General features: G+C 56.7%; 1 protein-coding gene across 3 annotated transcripts in view; it reads right to left on the bottom strand.

Moving 5' to 3' along the window:
* Positions 1-117: 117 nt before the first annotated feature.
* CACHD1 (cache domain containing 1) overlaps positions 118-15,807 on the bottom strand; it is a 58,525-nt gene continuing 42,835 nt past the window's right edge. For 2 of the 3 annotated variants that reach the window (XM_061564062.1, XM_061564076.1), the window contains exons 16-27: positions 15,612-15,722; positions 15,104-15,226; positions 14,584-14,683; positions 13,057-13,173; positions 12,347-12,507; positions 11,730-11,816; positions 8,913-9,029; positions 7,989-8,134; positions 7,400-7,564; positions 6,160-6,228; positions 5,310-5,411; positions 118-4,522 (exon numbers count right to left, since the gene is read on the bottom strand). In XM_061564062.1, the coding sequence (XP_061420046.1) occupies positions 4,065-4,522; positions 5,310-5,411; positions 6,160-6,228; positions 7,400-7,564; positions 7,989-8,134; positions 8,913-9,029; positions 11,730-11,816; positions 12,347-12,507; positions 13,057-13,173; positions 14,584-14,683; positions 15,104-15,226; positions 15,612-15,722 (1,756 nt within the window). In that variant the 3' untranslated portion in view covers positions 118-4,064. The remainder of the gene's footprint in view (positions 4,523-5,309; positions 5,412-6,159; positions 6,229-7,399; positions 7,565-7,988; positions 8,135-8,912; positions 9,030-11,729; positions 11,817-12,346; positions 12,508-13,056; positions 13,174-14,583; positions 14,684-15,103; positions 15,227-15,611; positions 15,723-15,807) is intronic. The other variant, XM_061564067.1, reaches the window with a different exon arrangement.

Genomic DNA, 15,807 nt, shown 5'->3' with positions numbered 1-15,807 from the left:
GGTGGATGAAATTGATCGGCGGCTCGCCACTAAGTTCAAAAAAACTCTCACTAGCTGCACAGGGCTCACACCCTACAAACGCGATCAGTTAGAGACAGAAGACAAGGGACACGGGGGGGGGGGGGGGCTCAAGGTCTTTCCGTGTTTCCATCTCCTTGCTAAACAAGAACCTAATGTCATACATGTCATAAAATAACAAACAAGCGGGAGTTACACGGTAAACGGCGGCGTAAAAACCTTAAATCGCGGTACATTTGGCATTCCGACTTCGTGGAAACGAGACAAAGTGAGCGCGCCTACCTTTAATTTGCACGTCCGCCTGGGCTCGCGCTGTAAACAAATTAAAACGCAGACGGCGGCAGACGAACCGCTCGGGCCGTCCGGCCGTGGCGAAAATGCACAAAACGGTTTTGAAAGAACGATTCTCAAACCCGGAGTCGGAGCACATCGCAGCGGTGTCGTGAGAGAGTTACGGTTCTGGGCGACGGTTCAGATTTTTAGTTTGCCGTCATTCCCCCGCACCACCGATTTGCACGGTTGGCTACGTACGGCGGCGAAAGTTTAACATGCGAGCAATGTCACGTGGTTTGTTAAGGGCCGACGTGCAAGTCCATCGTTAGCGTCGATTATATTGGAACACGCGATAACAACACGAACATCAACTTGATGCAGTAATTTTAGCTGTGAAGGTCCCACCTGATGACGGAGACTTGTGTTGCCTCCGAAACGTCGTGATTTATTATTTTATTTTATTTCCATTATTACTTTTATTAACTTTTAATTAAATTTTTTACCTACGTGACTTTACCGAAAAAAACCTAAGAGTATGAATCCTTGCAGTCACGAAAGCTTCAAATCTAGAATCAATAAACGGGCATGATAATTCTTTCCTCTGCCAGATGGGTTAAACGGTGATGACATCATACCAGATATGATGCACGGGGCTTGGTTTTATCCTGCCGCCAGGTTGGCCGGCCGGCGAGAGCGAGTTTCGATGACGTTACCAACCAAACAGTTCTTAACGCGAGTGAGCTTTACCATCTCGCTACGACACCGAAGATTTTTACTTTTGACTTTCGCCCCCGTTTTTCTCTCACGACGTGAATGATCGTCCCACAATCGTAGTCCTGGGCGGGACGTTATGGAAAATCTTAAAAAAAAAAATTTCCCCGCATCGAAGCTCCCGGGTGGGGTTCAAATTCACGCTTTGACAAAAGTCAGTTTTGGCGGCAACATTGCCAGCATCTGGCAAAAAAAAAAAACTGACGTCAAATTATCGCCTCTCCCCTGCCAACTCCGCACGGAGGAGTTGGTAAAACAAAACACAAAACCAGAGCTCGGTTCGTTTTACAAGTCAAGTCATTAATTAAAAATATAAACACATGCAGGCACATAACAGAAAGCACGTAAAGTGATAAAATACAAATTAAAAGAATAAATAACACAGGACCGACGACGACAAAAACATTTTTCTGAACGAGAGATGTGAAGTGACATAGCAATGCCTTTTCATGAAAATGAGGTAACAATCTCGCACACTTTGGCAACTCAGGAGACAAATAAACACACAAAGGACGTGCCCCAACAAATCCGCATCGTCATCATCAATATCCACCAGTTTTGTTCTCCAAAATACGCACCACAGAGAAATGGCACATGTTAATATACACGCTGGCACGCGCACGCATGCGCACACACACGCGGTTTACACGCACGCACAAATCCATACGCCGACCGAAATAAAGATATTCCCATTTGGACGACTGTTGGGGACAAGTGCTTGTTCGCGAACACCTATCAAGGCCGGCAACGTGCACGAGCGGATGGTGTAAGCCAGCCCCCCACGCCATTTGTGTCCCCGGTATTGATGCCTAGACACTGCAGCCGGTACTCGTGCAAGGCCGAGTGGACTTACAGGTGGGAGGCCCAGGACAGGTCAGGGAATACCTAACATCGGTGGCCAGAAATCAAATTCAGGCCTCGTCAAGTTTGCAGCGGTGCCACAAACTACTGCGCTGCCGCCACCGCCCCCCGCACCACACGGACGCAACACATCGGCAACGTCCATTCGCCACTAAAGCGACGGTGACATCGCCACGGCGCTTGTGCCAGGCTAGGTGCAATTGGATGCCCCGTGAAGTGCCAAAGGCTCGCTCGGCAGGCAGTCCACCGGGACAGACCCAGGGGTTATGGGTCAGGGTCTCCAGTCTCTCCGCGTGGTGCCGAACGGCGACCCCGCGATGTGCCGCGAGCAGTGTTAATCGGCATCTACACACCCACCACGCCGGCTAGCGGGGGGCGCAGCACAGGCGCAAGCGGCCACTGACCCATCTCCACCGTGACTGTAACTACCACAGGACTACAGATAAAACAAAGACACACGCTCACTCACCTCGCGCACACTCGCTCACCGCTCACACGGGCGTGCGACCGATTCAACAACCGGCGCTGGCGTGTCGAGGTGGCCACCTTCCCCCGTGGCAGACTGCACCGGACAAGGATGCCGTCGCGCCTTTTCCCACGGAGCGGACCTGGTGCGGGCCAACGCCTCGTCAGAACCTGGGGGAGGAGAACGCCTTCGGCCACGACTCGGGATGTGTGTTCGTGGATTTTCCCAGGATCCTCGGCTTGTCGAGGCAGCTGCTGTCCTGGGGAATCTTGTCCGTCTTCTCCTGGGACACGGCGAGTCCCTGATAAGACGGTGCCAAGTCCGCGATGCGATGGCGTGGAGTCCCCTCCCCTGGTGTTGTGAAATATTATTCCTCTCTCCCCGTGATGTCATCCCGGTTCTGTGTACCTCGGGCGTGCTAATCGTAGCCGCGACAGCAACTCTCTCGTGAGGAAAATCTACCGCGGGAGTTGCGATTTTTAAAAACACAAACAATAATCATCATCATCTTCTTGTCGCCTTGCTCTGCTTTTAAATGCCGAGTTTTTCAATAAAATAGCTCTCCTTGTGACTCGGATATCGAATATAAAACTTTAGTACCAGGCCTGTGTTTAAGAGTCAGTTTTTCTTTCTTCCCGTCACATTGTTCCATTATTTATTTGTGTTCACTTCCTTCATTTCATTTCCATTTTCTTCCTTGTCGACTTCTCGGGAGATAGCAATCCCAACCAAGTGCCTCTCGCGCTGTGGCCGGGGGTCCATTCTGGTCGAATCCAATCCGGTCCGGTTTAAATCCGTTCCGGTCGATTGTGATCTGGTCCGGTCTGGTCGACTCTGTTCCGTTTTGCTTCATCGTCCGGGTTGTGTTCGCTCGCGCGAGGAAGAATCGTCACGGCGACTCTCGCGTGTGCGATGGGCTTTTAACACGAGACACTTTTGTTATCCTACATCAAAAACTCGACTTCATATCCGGAGACGTTTAAACACTCGTCGACGACAATATCATAATCGTATCACGTCCACAGATAATACCACCACAGCCACCATGCGCGTACCTCCGCCGCCTACCAACGAAGAACAATTTCACATTTTCAAAGCGACTTTTTTGCTCCGCAGGCGTTTCTCCTCTTCACAGGTGAAGTTTCTCACCTCGTGTCCGGACTCGCCGAGTTAGTCGATGTCCGCACACGGCACCACGGACAGCTCTGTTGTTTTGCATTCGTTCGGTGACTTTGAGCCGTGGGGCCACCGGAGGACCGTTGCACGCCGGAGGATTTCCCCACCGTCAACGGCCTTCGGCCAGGCGTTCGACGGCGAGGCGCCCCCTTCCTCCCCCGAGCGTGCCCGCACATCACTAAATGGGCGACGATGTCACGCAGGCAGGGAGAGGGGAACGGCAGCACCGGGCGCAACGGGTGGTGGTGCCGATTCGGATGCCGTACTGCGTTCCGGCCTCCTCACCTTCAAACCCCCCACCCCCACCCCTCCCCCCAAACACGTCGCGTACCACAGGTCGACGAGCGGAGCGGTCCCACCCCCGTACCGCCGATTTCCCACCTCCTCCCTCGTCGCGCGAAGGGCTCCGAGAGACCCCGGCAGCGCGGGTCGGAGGCCGCGCAGCGGCCCCCGACGGGCCAACCGGTGGCCGCGCGGGCCAGACGACCGGGGGCGACCGTCAGCACTCGGCGTGCACCGTGACGGCCGCCTGCAGGCAGTGGCCGTGGCGGGAGGACGAGCCCGGCCCGTGGTGGTGCAAGTGGTGGTGGCCGCCTCCGTGCCTCGGCGGACGACCGCCGCCGCCGCCCCCCCCCCACGGTTTGGCGAGGAGGGCGGCCGTCTGCGGCGGGGTGTCCGGCTCCAGCTCCTCATCGTCGCGGTAACGAGACGACTCCTCGTTTTGCTGCTGAAGCTGCTGCTGCTGCTGTTGCTGCTGCTGCAGCTGGTGCTGCTGCTGCTGCTGCTGCTGCTGGGCGTGATGCTGCGTTCCACGGCAACGGCCGGCGTCGTCGCAGCGACCGGCGGGGTGGTCGCCGCGGCGACCCGAGGAGGGCAGGCGCAGGCCGATGGGAGGCAGCGGGTCGAGGCCGCAGGGCGGGTTCTCGCTGTCCTCCTGCGGGCTCATGGTGCTGTAACCTGCGGCACGGAGACACGACGGTCGCGCTCGGCAATCTGCGCGCGCACTTGCTTTGGTCGCTCAGTCAGGTTTTCCCCGCTTTCTCCCCCCAGATCGCTGCCGCTTGCAGGCGTGGGGAAGAGCTGTGCCAGATTGAACAAGCGCCCTCTGGCGGGGGGCGGGCTAGCGCCTGATGAACACGGTGGTGAGCGCCAGCTCTCGCAGCATGGCCCGGAGGGGAATGGTGAGGTGTGGGAGTGTGCTTGAGCAGAGTGGTACGCACGGTATGGTGGAGCGTGGGGTGTGGCGATGGTGGTGACGGGGGAGAGGGTCTGGTGATGGTGGTGATGGTGGAGAGGGTGTGGTGGTGCTGGTGGCGGTGTAGAGGGTCTGGTGATGGTGGTGACGGTGTAGAGGGTGTGGTGGTGTTGGTGGTGGTGTAGAGGGTGAGATGGTGGTGGTCGGCGGTGGTGTAGTGGGTGGGGTGTGGTGGCGGTGTAGAGGGTGTGGTGGTGCTGGTGGCGGTGTAGAGGGTGAGATGGTGGTGGTCGGCGGTGGTGTAGTGGGTGGGGTGTGGTGGCGGTGTAGAGGGTGTGGTGGTGCTGGTGGCGGTGTAGAGGGTGAGATGGTGGTGGTCGGCGGTGGTGTAGTGGGTGGGGTGTGGTGGCAGTGTAGAGGGTGTGGTGGTGTAGGGGGCGAGGCGTGGTGGCGCACGCTGGACGAGTGAGCAAGGCTGGTGGGTGATCAGAGTGGGCGAGCAAGGCAAGTGGTGGTGGCGGTGCGGGTGAGCGGGCGAGCGGGTGGCACCGTGATCGCTCTCGGTGCCCGAGCGTCCCCAGTAGCGGCGCCGCCGGTCGGGACTGTGGGCCCTCCGCTCCATGACGGCGGCGATGAAGCGAGTGTGGCCCACTGCACCACACGGACACACAGTGACACGGTGAACACACACACACACACAGTGACACGGTGAACACACACACACAGTGACACGGTGAACACACACACACACAGTGACACGGTGACACCAATACACACACACGGTGACACTAACACACACACAGTGACACGGTGAACACACACACACAGTGACACGGTGAACACACACACACAGTGACACGGTGAACACACACACACACACACAGTGACACGATGAACACACACACACGGTGACACCGACACACACGCAGTGATAGGGTGACATTGGCACACATATACACTCACACGCAGTGACACTATGACACACACACGCACAGTGACATGGTGACACACACGCACAGTGACACCACCATGCAGACACACCACGCAAACATTGTGTAATCACACATCCTGCTGGGCGCAGGTGCTGCGAGCGAGCGGGATGCTGCCATCGTCACAATCTCGTGAATTCCGTTGGCTCGCGCTCAGGATCCGCGAGCTCCCCCGTAAGATTCGCCCGGCTCAATAGTTGCCGCGTGCCACCTTCATATAAAAACACTCCCCCCCCCCCCCCCATCTCGGCAGGCTCACCATCACCAGCCATTATCATTAAACCGCTGCTGGATGACGGCCCCCCAGCTGCTCCCCGGGTCGTCAACGCGCGGACCCCAACCGAGGACGGGCGCAGAGGGACACTAGCGGCGCGCGGCGCGTGGCGCGGGGGGGGGGCAACGCTACTCACTGATGCCGCGGTCCTCGTGGCTGTCCTCGTCGCGCTCCGTGTCGATGTTCGACATCCGCACGGACATCTCTGCGCACAACGCACGAACGCAGCCGCACGACCATAGCGGCCAGCCGTTATTCACGAGCGTCCCGGGTGCGGCCTAGTCCCCACGCCTTCCGACACGTCTGAACAGCGTCAAAGAGTAGGCCAAAAACACCACTGGGAGCTCCCCCCCCTCTTGTGCAGGTCCTTCCTCCAGCAGCAGACTGGAGACGGCAATTGCAGGGCAACGCCTTTACCTATTAGCTCGGCGTACGGTCTTCCCGGTGACATTTCGCAACGCTGTCTGTCCAGCTTAAGTCTCTCGCTCTCCTTCGACTTGACCAAACATCGACATGGTTCCCCTCCCCCCGGGATGTACCCGTCACGTCTAGAGGCCACGTCTCTAAAACCCTAGAGGTCCCCTCTCTCCGCCTACTGTCGGTTCGGTCCGGCCTCTTCGCCAGCCTCGCAAGGTTATTTTAATTAGCGTCGTTATTCCGTGGGGCTATGAACTTGCGCCTTCACTCTGGGAGTAAAATGCTGCAACACCCCACACACACACACGTCCTCTCAAATCTCCTAAAAGGCCTGTGGAGTGGGATTCAGATCTCTGCGTTCTCGGGTCATGGAGGCTTCGGCCTATGAGCGACCGAGCTCCTTCACCGTGTAGTCGCCAGTACCCCTCGCCGAATCTGGAACGCTCTCCTGCGAGATCTCAGGATCTACCCCCGTGAACATTTATCCACGCACTTCCTGTTTCGTTCGACTTATGGTTGATTAATAAAAAAGGTTTTTCGCATTTATTTGATTATTTAGCCGTCTATTAGCGTCTGGTTTCACGAGCCGTCGTCATGCCGAGTTGTCTGCTGCAAGAAGCAAGGCACTTCACAATACATTTATTTCCATTTAAAGCTTTCGTGACTGCAGGGATTCATCTTCTTGGTTCTTTCGGTAAAGTCATGTAGAAGGGAAAAAATAAAAGAATAAAACATAATAAAATACAATTCTCTTGCCGTTTCGGCCACAACGCAAGCAGCCATCCTCAGGTGAAGAACAGTGCTGTCGGAAAGACAGCCCTGTTCTTCACCTGAGGACGACTTTACCGAAAGGACCAAGAAGATGAATACAATTATTATTATCATCACATGAACCCTCCTGTCGTCGTTGTGGTCATAGTCGTTATGGCAACGGTGCGGCGGAGGAGAGGTGCACTGACCCTGCGTGGCGAGCGGGGACATGTGCTGGTGTCGCTGCCGCTGCTTCTGATGGCGGTAGGCGTAGATGCCCAGCACCACCACCATGACGACGCCCATGATGCCCCCGGCCACGGGTCCCACGGGGGCGCTCTTCACAGCCCCCAGGGCCCCGGCGTCCTCCACGGCTGCCCCGGGGGAGACACACACACCGCGGCCGCTCAGCCTCGCGCCCCAGACACACAGACGCAATGGATGCCCGTCGACAAGCGTTTCGTAAACACGGTCATTGACGACTCTCCGAAGGAGGAGGCATTTTTAAACCCGGCAAAGTCGCAGATCCCACGGGACCTAAACCAACACGGTGCCACCACGGCCAGCCGTGGCCAGAGCTGGGTCGCGACGGGAAAAACGCAGCCCCGCCTCGGATTGCGCCACGGGAGCCGATCGGCTTGTCCGAGCGAGCGAGCGGGGGGCTGTGGCAACGTCGGGTCCGGTTCTGGCCCAGTCACTTTCCGGCCAAGTCACTATGCGGCCAAGTCCGTTTCCCGGTCGAGTAATTTCTCGATCGTGTTGGTTCGCACGAGGAAGAATCGTCACGGGCCTGCTCACCACCTTTCCCTTCGGCGTAGGGGCTGCGGGCGCCCACGACGCCACCGAAGCAGTCTTTTTGGGGGGCGCAGTACGGCGCGTCGAGCGCCGTGCCCCCGTCCGAGTCCACCGTGCACCACTCGCAGTCCAGCACGCCGAAGCAGTCACTGCCGTCAACAACAAAGATCCACACCCCGCCATATATTATGAGGTCGCAGCAACTACGCACAAAGTGTGCGCCACAAATTAACCGCAGTGAATTGCCGATCTCGTCAAGGAGCATAAAGCATCATCACATCAACTCGGTTAATCCTCGCAGCAACAGCAGTGAGCTTCTGGCTAGCCATCGCATCGCGCGCTTTCAGATGCGCTTCTGCGGCCGTCTGGAACGCTCTTCCTTCCGCTATTAGGAAGCCACTGGAGCTATGCACTTTTAAATAATCCCGATTGAAAACGAATTTCTTAAAACAGTTTTTTGTGCTTAGTTTGTGGTTCTTCCCCGACTGCACCTCCGATTAGCACGGTTGGCTACGTACGGTGCAAAAGAAGTTCAAAATACATGCATAGCCTCAATAGGCTCTCGGGGAAAGTGTTGTTAGCGAGCAACACCTATGAAGGCCTGGCATGGCATATAAGTTGGTGAATGGCCAACATCACACCCGCCTGCCTTTGTCTCCCTGTGGTGATGCTTACACAGTGCACAATATACTAATTGAGCCCTGGACCACTTCAGATAATCATCACGGGTGTTTGGCAGTGGGAATCAAAATCTGATCGTTGGAATCGGAGTGCTGTGCGCCAACTTTTGCACTACCACTACCCACTCGCAAACAGACACACGCACACGTACACACACGTGAAACGTGGCCACGCACGCACGCACACGGGAAACACAGCGCGCGTCCGCGCTCGGTGCGTCGCCGCTCTTGACGGGCGCGGCGCTACCTCTTGGTGTGGCGCTGGCTGCAGCGCGTGTTGATGCACTGGGGAAGCGTCTCCTGCAGCGCGGGGTCAAAGGTGGCCAGGCTCAGCGTTTCCTGTGTGACTTCACAGCTGGGATTGCTGGGACAGAGGGGGGGCGGAGAGGGGGAACGGGGGGGGGGGGGGGGAGTGGCGCGAGCATGAACGGCGCACATATGGCAGCAGCTTCCAACATTCTTGCTGTAATTGTGTCACGTACAACGTGCAGCTATTGTCAATCCACTGCTGGATTAAGAACTCCCTCATTTTAACACGTAGGCTTTCGCGACCAATATTATTCATAATCAACGTTTTTGGGTTTAGATCGCGTTATTTACAAATGTGTCGTAACCCTCCACCACCCGACACGGCCAATGAGTAAAAAAGTGTCACGTTGACAAAAGACAAATAGTTCACTGCTTTAGCCCACCGGTGTGTTGAAGCATGAAACCACAACATTTACAATTTTTGAGTAGTACGACGTTTCGCTGGTAAATGCATCCAGCATCATCGGGTGGTGGAGGGTTACGACACATTTATAAATTACGCGATCTAAACCCAAAAACGTTGATTATGAACTCCCTCATTGTGAGTGCCGGTCTCATCGGAGTTGTTTGACCGTACTTACACCACTCGGTTGGTAAAGAGTGAGGCAGGGGCTCCCAGGACCGGTTAATCAGAAGCAGAATCTTTATTTAGACGGGTGGAATCCGATGAGCTATGAAGCTCTTTTTATCACAAACGCCCGGTGAAAGATATTGTTCGCCAGTGATGGTAGCTGTGGCCAGCAACTCAACTCAAGTTCCTGCCCATGCAACACATCCTCCCCAATCGAAAGCCGTACATTTTTGTGCTCAAGTGATCAATCACGAGGCTGGACAATCTATGCAACGATTGACCAATAAATATTGATCTGGACGTGCGCATGAGGTCACACTATTCTACAGGATCATGCCGCGAATCATAAGATGTTTGGCGCTAGGCCACGTACACTCGTGTCGCTGGTGCCCCTTCCACCACCCAAACTAATTAAACTGCCGCGTGCGCACAGGCGTTGCAACGACGCGCCGGCTATTCGCGTTGCTTCAACCTCGCTCGCCGGCGAGCTCGAAAACAATTACTCGGATCAGAATTTAGCAATGAGAGACGGGGCGTTTTGTCAGGCACCCTTGGGACAAGGTCCAAGAAGCCGGAATAAAAATCCACAATGAGGAGATAATTTTGCCTGACGGCGAGGGGGGAGGGGGCGGAGGGGGCTCAGGGATTGGATCCTAACGTGTGTGGCCGCAAGTCAGTAGATGATGCAATCCGTGGATCGTAGCAGACACCAAGGCTCGCTGCACAAAACACCAGACATCTCCGACTGCGTGGCACAACGGTCCGTTGGAATGGTACCGACGGTGGGTTCTCACACATCCAACAGGGTTGGGGAATCGCTGCAACCGGAGTCACGGATTCCGTTTAAAAAAAAAACACGTGTTTTTAATAACGACCCGAAGGCCACAACTGTTCTGGCATCCGTTGTTATGCATTGGTAACGCATTCCACTGGTTGCGCCGCTGTCAAATCCATCTCACTCACGACGGAGCTTCGTGTTTTAATTGCAGCGTTCGTTGCAAAACGTTCGGGGCCGTTGCAAAATTAAAATCGCCGAACGCAGCTCTCCGCTCCGTTGATAAAAAATAAAATTGGGCACGTGCTTGCCCAAAATAAATCTCTACGGCGAGCGCGGAGCCGTGCCGCCGCCGCCACCGTCAAAGCCATCTCTGTGCTAAGTCGGGGCCCCCCTGTGCAAGGAGGTAAAATGGCCACAGGAGCTTAACTCGGAACACATTGGTGGGGGGGGGGCAGCACTTCAAGCGGGCTCCCGAGGAAATGCGCGCTTTGCAGAAACAAAACTCTCAAAAGCAAACGGAGAATGAAGGGGGTGCGTTACTCGGCCGAGTACTGACGAAGAGGTTAGAGTTTGGGGTGAGGATAAGTTCGAGGGCTAGTGTGCCCAGCAGTGGGCTGGCTGGCGAATTGGTTTCAATCACAATGATGATGCACAGCGTCGTCGCGCGTGCAAAAACCGCTGCTCGCAATCGCCGACGAGGCAGCCAGCCGGGCAGCGCCCGGTCCTCGCTTCCACCAACCGACCGAAACTCCTACCCCCGCAGCCTCTGTATATTTTGACGTTTTCACAGCCAATTAATTAACGAGCGATTGCACGCGCGGGAAAGAAACCGAAGCACCCGGAGGGAAGAAAAAAAGCAAGCCGCTGTGCGCGAGGGGGGAAACGCGCTTCAGCGACGGCACAATCGGCGCGTGCCGGCGGACGGTGGGCTTGCCGGTGAGGGTCGGTGCTCGTGGATGGTCGCCTAAGTTCGCTCGGGGGGGTAACCACACGAATGGCCGGTGGGCTAGGCCCAGGCTCAACGGGAGGATCGGTGTGACACTCAATGGCTGTAGTTGGTTGATTGTTGCTAGAGGTGGGGCGCGTGTGCTGCTGCCTAGCAGTAGAATGCACCACACCACCCTGCTGACGGTTGCCCTGCGCTGTCCGTGCACTGGCAAGTGTAACGTTGTACCTACAGATGTCTCTCTGTCTCATTGCTGCCAGTTGGTTGGTAACGGTTGCTCAACGATCACAACGCAGTTCTTTCGGGCACTTTCTGTTAAATCCGTGGTTTTGCACAAAGCTCAATGGCGGCATACGAGCGCATGACACGCGCGTGCATTTGCCACACGCGCCACACGCATGTGCTGTGCGTGCGCGAGGCCGGCACGAACGTCCCTGCGGCGTGGGGCGGTTCTCCTCACCGGTTCTCGGCGTTGGTGAGGTTTCCCGTGCACTCGTCGACCTCCAGGGGGCACTCGCAAGGGCACTCGCACTCGTTCTGCTCCATCCTGCGGACACACCACGTGCGCACGTCGCCAACGCGCGTCACCCACAACAACTCGCCCTCCCCGAAGGCGAGCGGGGGGCCACGCTGCCTTGCAACGCTGGCCACTGGGCTGGGCATGAGAGTCCCCCCCCCCCCGCCTGGCCAGATCAATCCGGCTTATCCACCACCGTCATCATCACCTTCACTCGTACGCAAATAAAAGTCAAGATGGACCTGCGTGTCGTAACGCAGAGCCGCTGGGGGTGGAGGTGGCGAGCGGTAGTGGCGTGCGAGCATCTTGGCGAGTGGTGGTTGCGATGATCAGGTGCCGTGGGGGGTGAGGCACAAGCCATGGGCGAGTCGAATATGCATCGAGTCGAGGTCGCGGCGATTTGGCGAGCAGGAGGTGAGGATAGCGGCGAGAGAGGGAGGTCACGATGAGAGAGAGGGGGTGGACGTCGCTGCGGGTGGAGGACGCGGTGAGCCGAGACGTGGCGAGAGCCGGCGTGTTAGCGAGTGGCGGTTATCGGCGTGGCGGCGAGCGGCGGTTACCGGTGGCAGTTGAGGCAGAGGCGGTCGACCATGCTGCAGGCGCAGAACGCCAGCGAGTCGCACGTCTCGTTGAGCAGCGCCACGAACGCGTTGGTGCCGGGAACGCGCGCCAGGCGGTAGCGCGAGCAGTGGCTGCCGTGCACCAGGTTCGTCAGCTCGCCCTGCGCGCCACCGCGGCACGGTTAGCACGACATTGGCGGTGGGCGGTGGCGACGGCGGCGGCGCCCAGTGGTCACGGCAACGTCCAAGGGAGCCAAACTGCTGAGCTCTCTAGCGACGCCATCGCCTTTAATCCTTAAAACTATGATTTAGCTGATATTTACACTGGATACTCTAAGAGACTCATCTTCTTGGTTCTTTCGGTAAAGTCACGTAGAAGGGAAGTAATACAATAATAAAAATAAAACATAATAAAATAATTCTCACGACCTTTCGGCCACAACGCAAGCAGCCGTCCTCAGGTGAAGACCAGGTCTGTCGGGGAGACAGCGTCTTCTACGTGACTTTACGGAAAGAACCAAGAAGATGAATCCTTGCAGTCACGAAAGCTTTAAATCGAAATTTAACTCTAAGAGACTGTTGAGGCAAGTGCTGGTAGCGAGCACCTATGAAAGCCGGCCCCGCAAATAACATACACGCGTGCACACAGACGCACACAGGCGGAGGTGCGTGTGTGCGTGCGTGCGTGCTGGATGGTTGACTGCTCTCACCTGCAGGCTGGTGTTGAACTGATACATGCGCTGCACGGTGCGGTCGCTGAAGCTGTTGCACAGCCTCTTCCTGACGAACATCGGGTGGTTCAGGATGTCGTTGGCGACGAGCGGTTCCTGGGACACAGAGCGTGCGTGGCGATCATCCACAGGGCCAAATACGATGACAAAGATGACGATAGTGACAATGACGACAGTGATGATGACGGTGACGACAGTGATGATGATGACGATGACAACAGTGACGATGATGAGGACGATGACGACAGTAACGATGATGACAGTGACGATGATGAGGACGATGACAACAGTGACGATGATGAGGACGATGACAACAGTAACGATGACGACAGTGACGATGATGGTGACGACAGTGACGATGATGGTGACGACAGTGACGATGATGTAGACGACAGTGACGATGATGGTGACGACAGTGACGATGAAGACAGTGACGATGAAGACAGTGACGATGACGACAGTGACGATGATGAGGACGATGAAGACAGTGACGATGATGAGGACGATGACAACAGTAATAATGACGACAGTGACGATGATGAGGACGATGAAGACGATGACGGCAGCCGCGTGCTCGCTCCATGTCTTTCCCTCTGTGCTCCGGGTGTCGGACGTCGTTGTTACGACGAGTGGCTCCGATTGCCCTTCCTTCCATTATCAGGAAGCCGCTGGAGCTACGGCACTTTTAAATCATTATCTAGATCGAAGACTCATTTCTTTAAAACTGCTTTAAGCGGTTGGTTTGTTGTCCTTCCCCCCGCACCTCCAATTAGGGTGGTTGTCTACGTATGGTGCGAACAAAGTTCAAGTTCAACATACATACATAGGGGCCTTGTTCCTGGTCTCATTACGTGGGTTCTCGTTCAATCGAGTAGTCTGATTCTAGACCCGCAGGCACAAGAACATTGCGTTGAGAGGTGAACGTTTCTTTGTCATCGTGACGTTTCTCTCGGGGCCTCTACGATCCACTCGCTCTCAAACGCCGACACGGCCTACGTGACATAAGCGTCGTCATCTCGGGCGGTCTTGCTGTACCAAGAGGAGGTAGCAAAACGTTAGCATCACCGATTTGTTTTCATGGCACAATAAGAGCGCATTATTTGATAACCCAGTCGCATCGAGTGGTCATCACACACAATTCCCCAGAGACCCGTAGGCTGACGCAAGAGACCTGTAGGCTGACGCAATAGACCCGTGGGCTGACACGGCGACCCATATATTCACCGAGACCCACACTGAACCCCACGGAGCGCTCTCCACTGCTTGGCAGGGCGACGCCGTAGGAATGATCGGGCGATTAATATATTCTACGTTTGTGCTAAAAGTGACGGCCCCGGACATCTGCCCCCCCCCCCTCGATGCACTGCGCGACGGGATGGCGTAATGGGACGGGGCAACAGGACGGGGGAGACGGAACAAGGCGGGGCATGACAGGGAGATGGGACGGGGCGACGGGACGGTACGGGTGAGATGGGACGGGGCATGGCGGCGCGACGACCTTCCCACCTTGTGCGTGATGTGCTGCTGCTCCACGGGCGCGTGGCCCCGCGGGTCCACCAGGGTGGGGTGCGCCACCAGGTAGCCCTTGTCCTCCATGATGAAGCATCTGCCGTTGCGGGCGGGGGGAGCCGGGGGGAGGAGAGACTTTTGGTGAAGCGTGGAACAGATCGCGGCGCTCCAAAGGGACTCGGGAGTTCCACACCAAGACACCACAGAGCTCCCCGTGCATTGTTGCCGGCGTGATGTGATCACCCCAAGCATGGCTTGCCTACGTACTAATTGTTATCGATGTTAATTATATAAATTAAAAATGCTGTCACCAATTATGTGAATTATAAGTCAGGTAGGATCGATGTACCGGAATATTTCTTGTAACTTATACCAACGCCCTACGTCACATAACTCGAACTTACTTAAATATTATCGTAAACTAAACGTGCGACATCGCTACGATGTCGGAAGACGTCCCCCCGTGCTCTGACCACGGCGGTGGTGAGGGAGATGATGTGCGTGGGGGCTCCGTTACCGGATCCTGCCGGCAGCCCCGGCCTTGCATGCGGGGATGAAGTCGGTGAGGACCTTGTAGAAGTAGCGAAGAGTGAAGTCCATCCCCATCACCGCCACCACCTGGCCCAGCTCCGCCTTGGAGCTGTGGGTGGCATCGATCAGTAAACCCCTCCCTATCCTCCCTCCCTCCCTCCCTATCCTCCCTCCCTGCCTCCCTCCCTATTCTCCCTCCCTGCCTCCCTCCCTATCCTCCCTCCCTGCTTTCCTCCCTGCCTCCCTGCCTGTCCCCCTCCCTATCCTCCCGCCCCTCCCTCCCTCCCGCCCCTCCCTCCCTCCCGCCCCTCCCTCCCGCCCCTCCCTCCTCACCCCCTCCCGCCCTCCCGCCCTCCCTCTCGCCTTCCCTCTCGCCCTCCATCCCGCCCGCCCTCCCTCCCTCCCTCCCATTCCAGGCGTTACAAAGCCCCTGGTTGTGTCCCCCACCCTGGGGCACCGGCGACGGGGGGGGAGGGAGGGGGCGGGTCAATCACCTGGAGGCGTGGATGGTGTGGCTGAGGGTGACCACGTAGCCGGCCCCACCGATGTCCAGGTAGGGCCCCGACAGCGTGATGAGCCCAGGGTTGGCGATGGCCTGCTGGTACCTGCGGCCAGAGACGGGGCGTGCAAGCAATGTGTCATCACACGCCCGCACCTCCGAATAGCCCGGTTGACTACGTACGGTGCGAA

This window comes from Lethenteron reissneri, chromosome 4, assembly GCF_015708825.2.
Source record: "Lethenteron reissneri isolate LAM-NWPU_2019-01 chromosome 4, ASM1570882v1, whole genome shotgun sequence".
Taxonomy (NCBI): Eukaryota; Metazoa; Chordata; class Hyperoartia; order Petromyzontiformes; family Petromyzontidae; genus Lethenteron; species Lethenteron reissneri.
The sequence above is the reverse complement of the archived record's forward strand: the minus strand, read 5'-3'. Positions and strand labels throughout refer to the sequence as shown.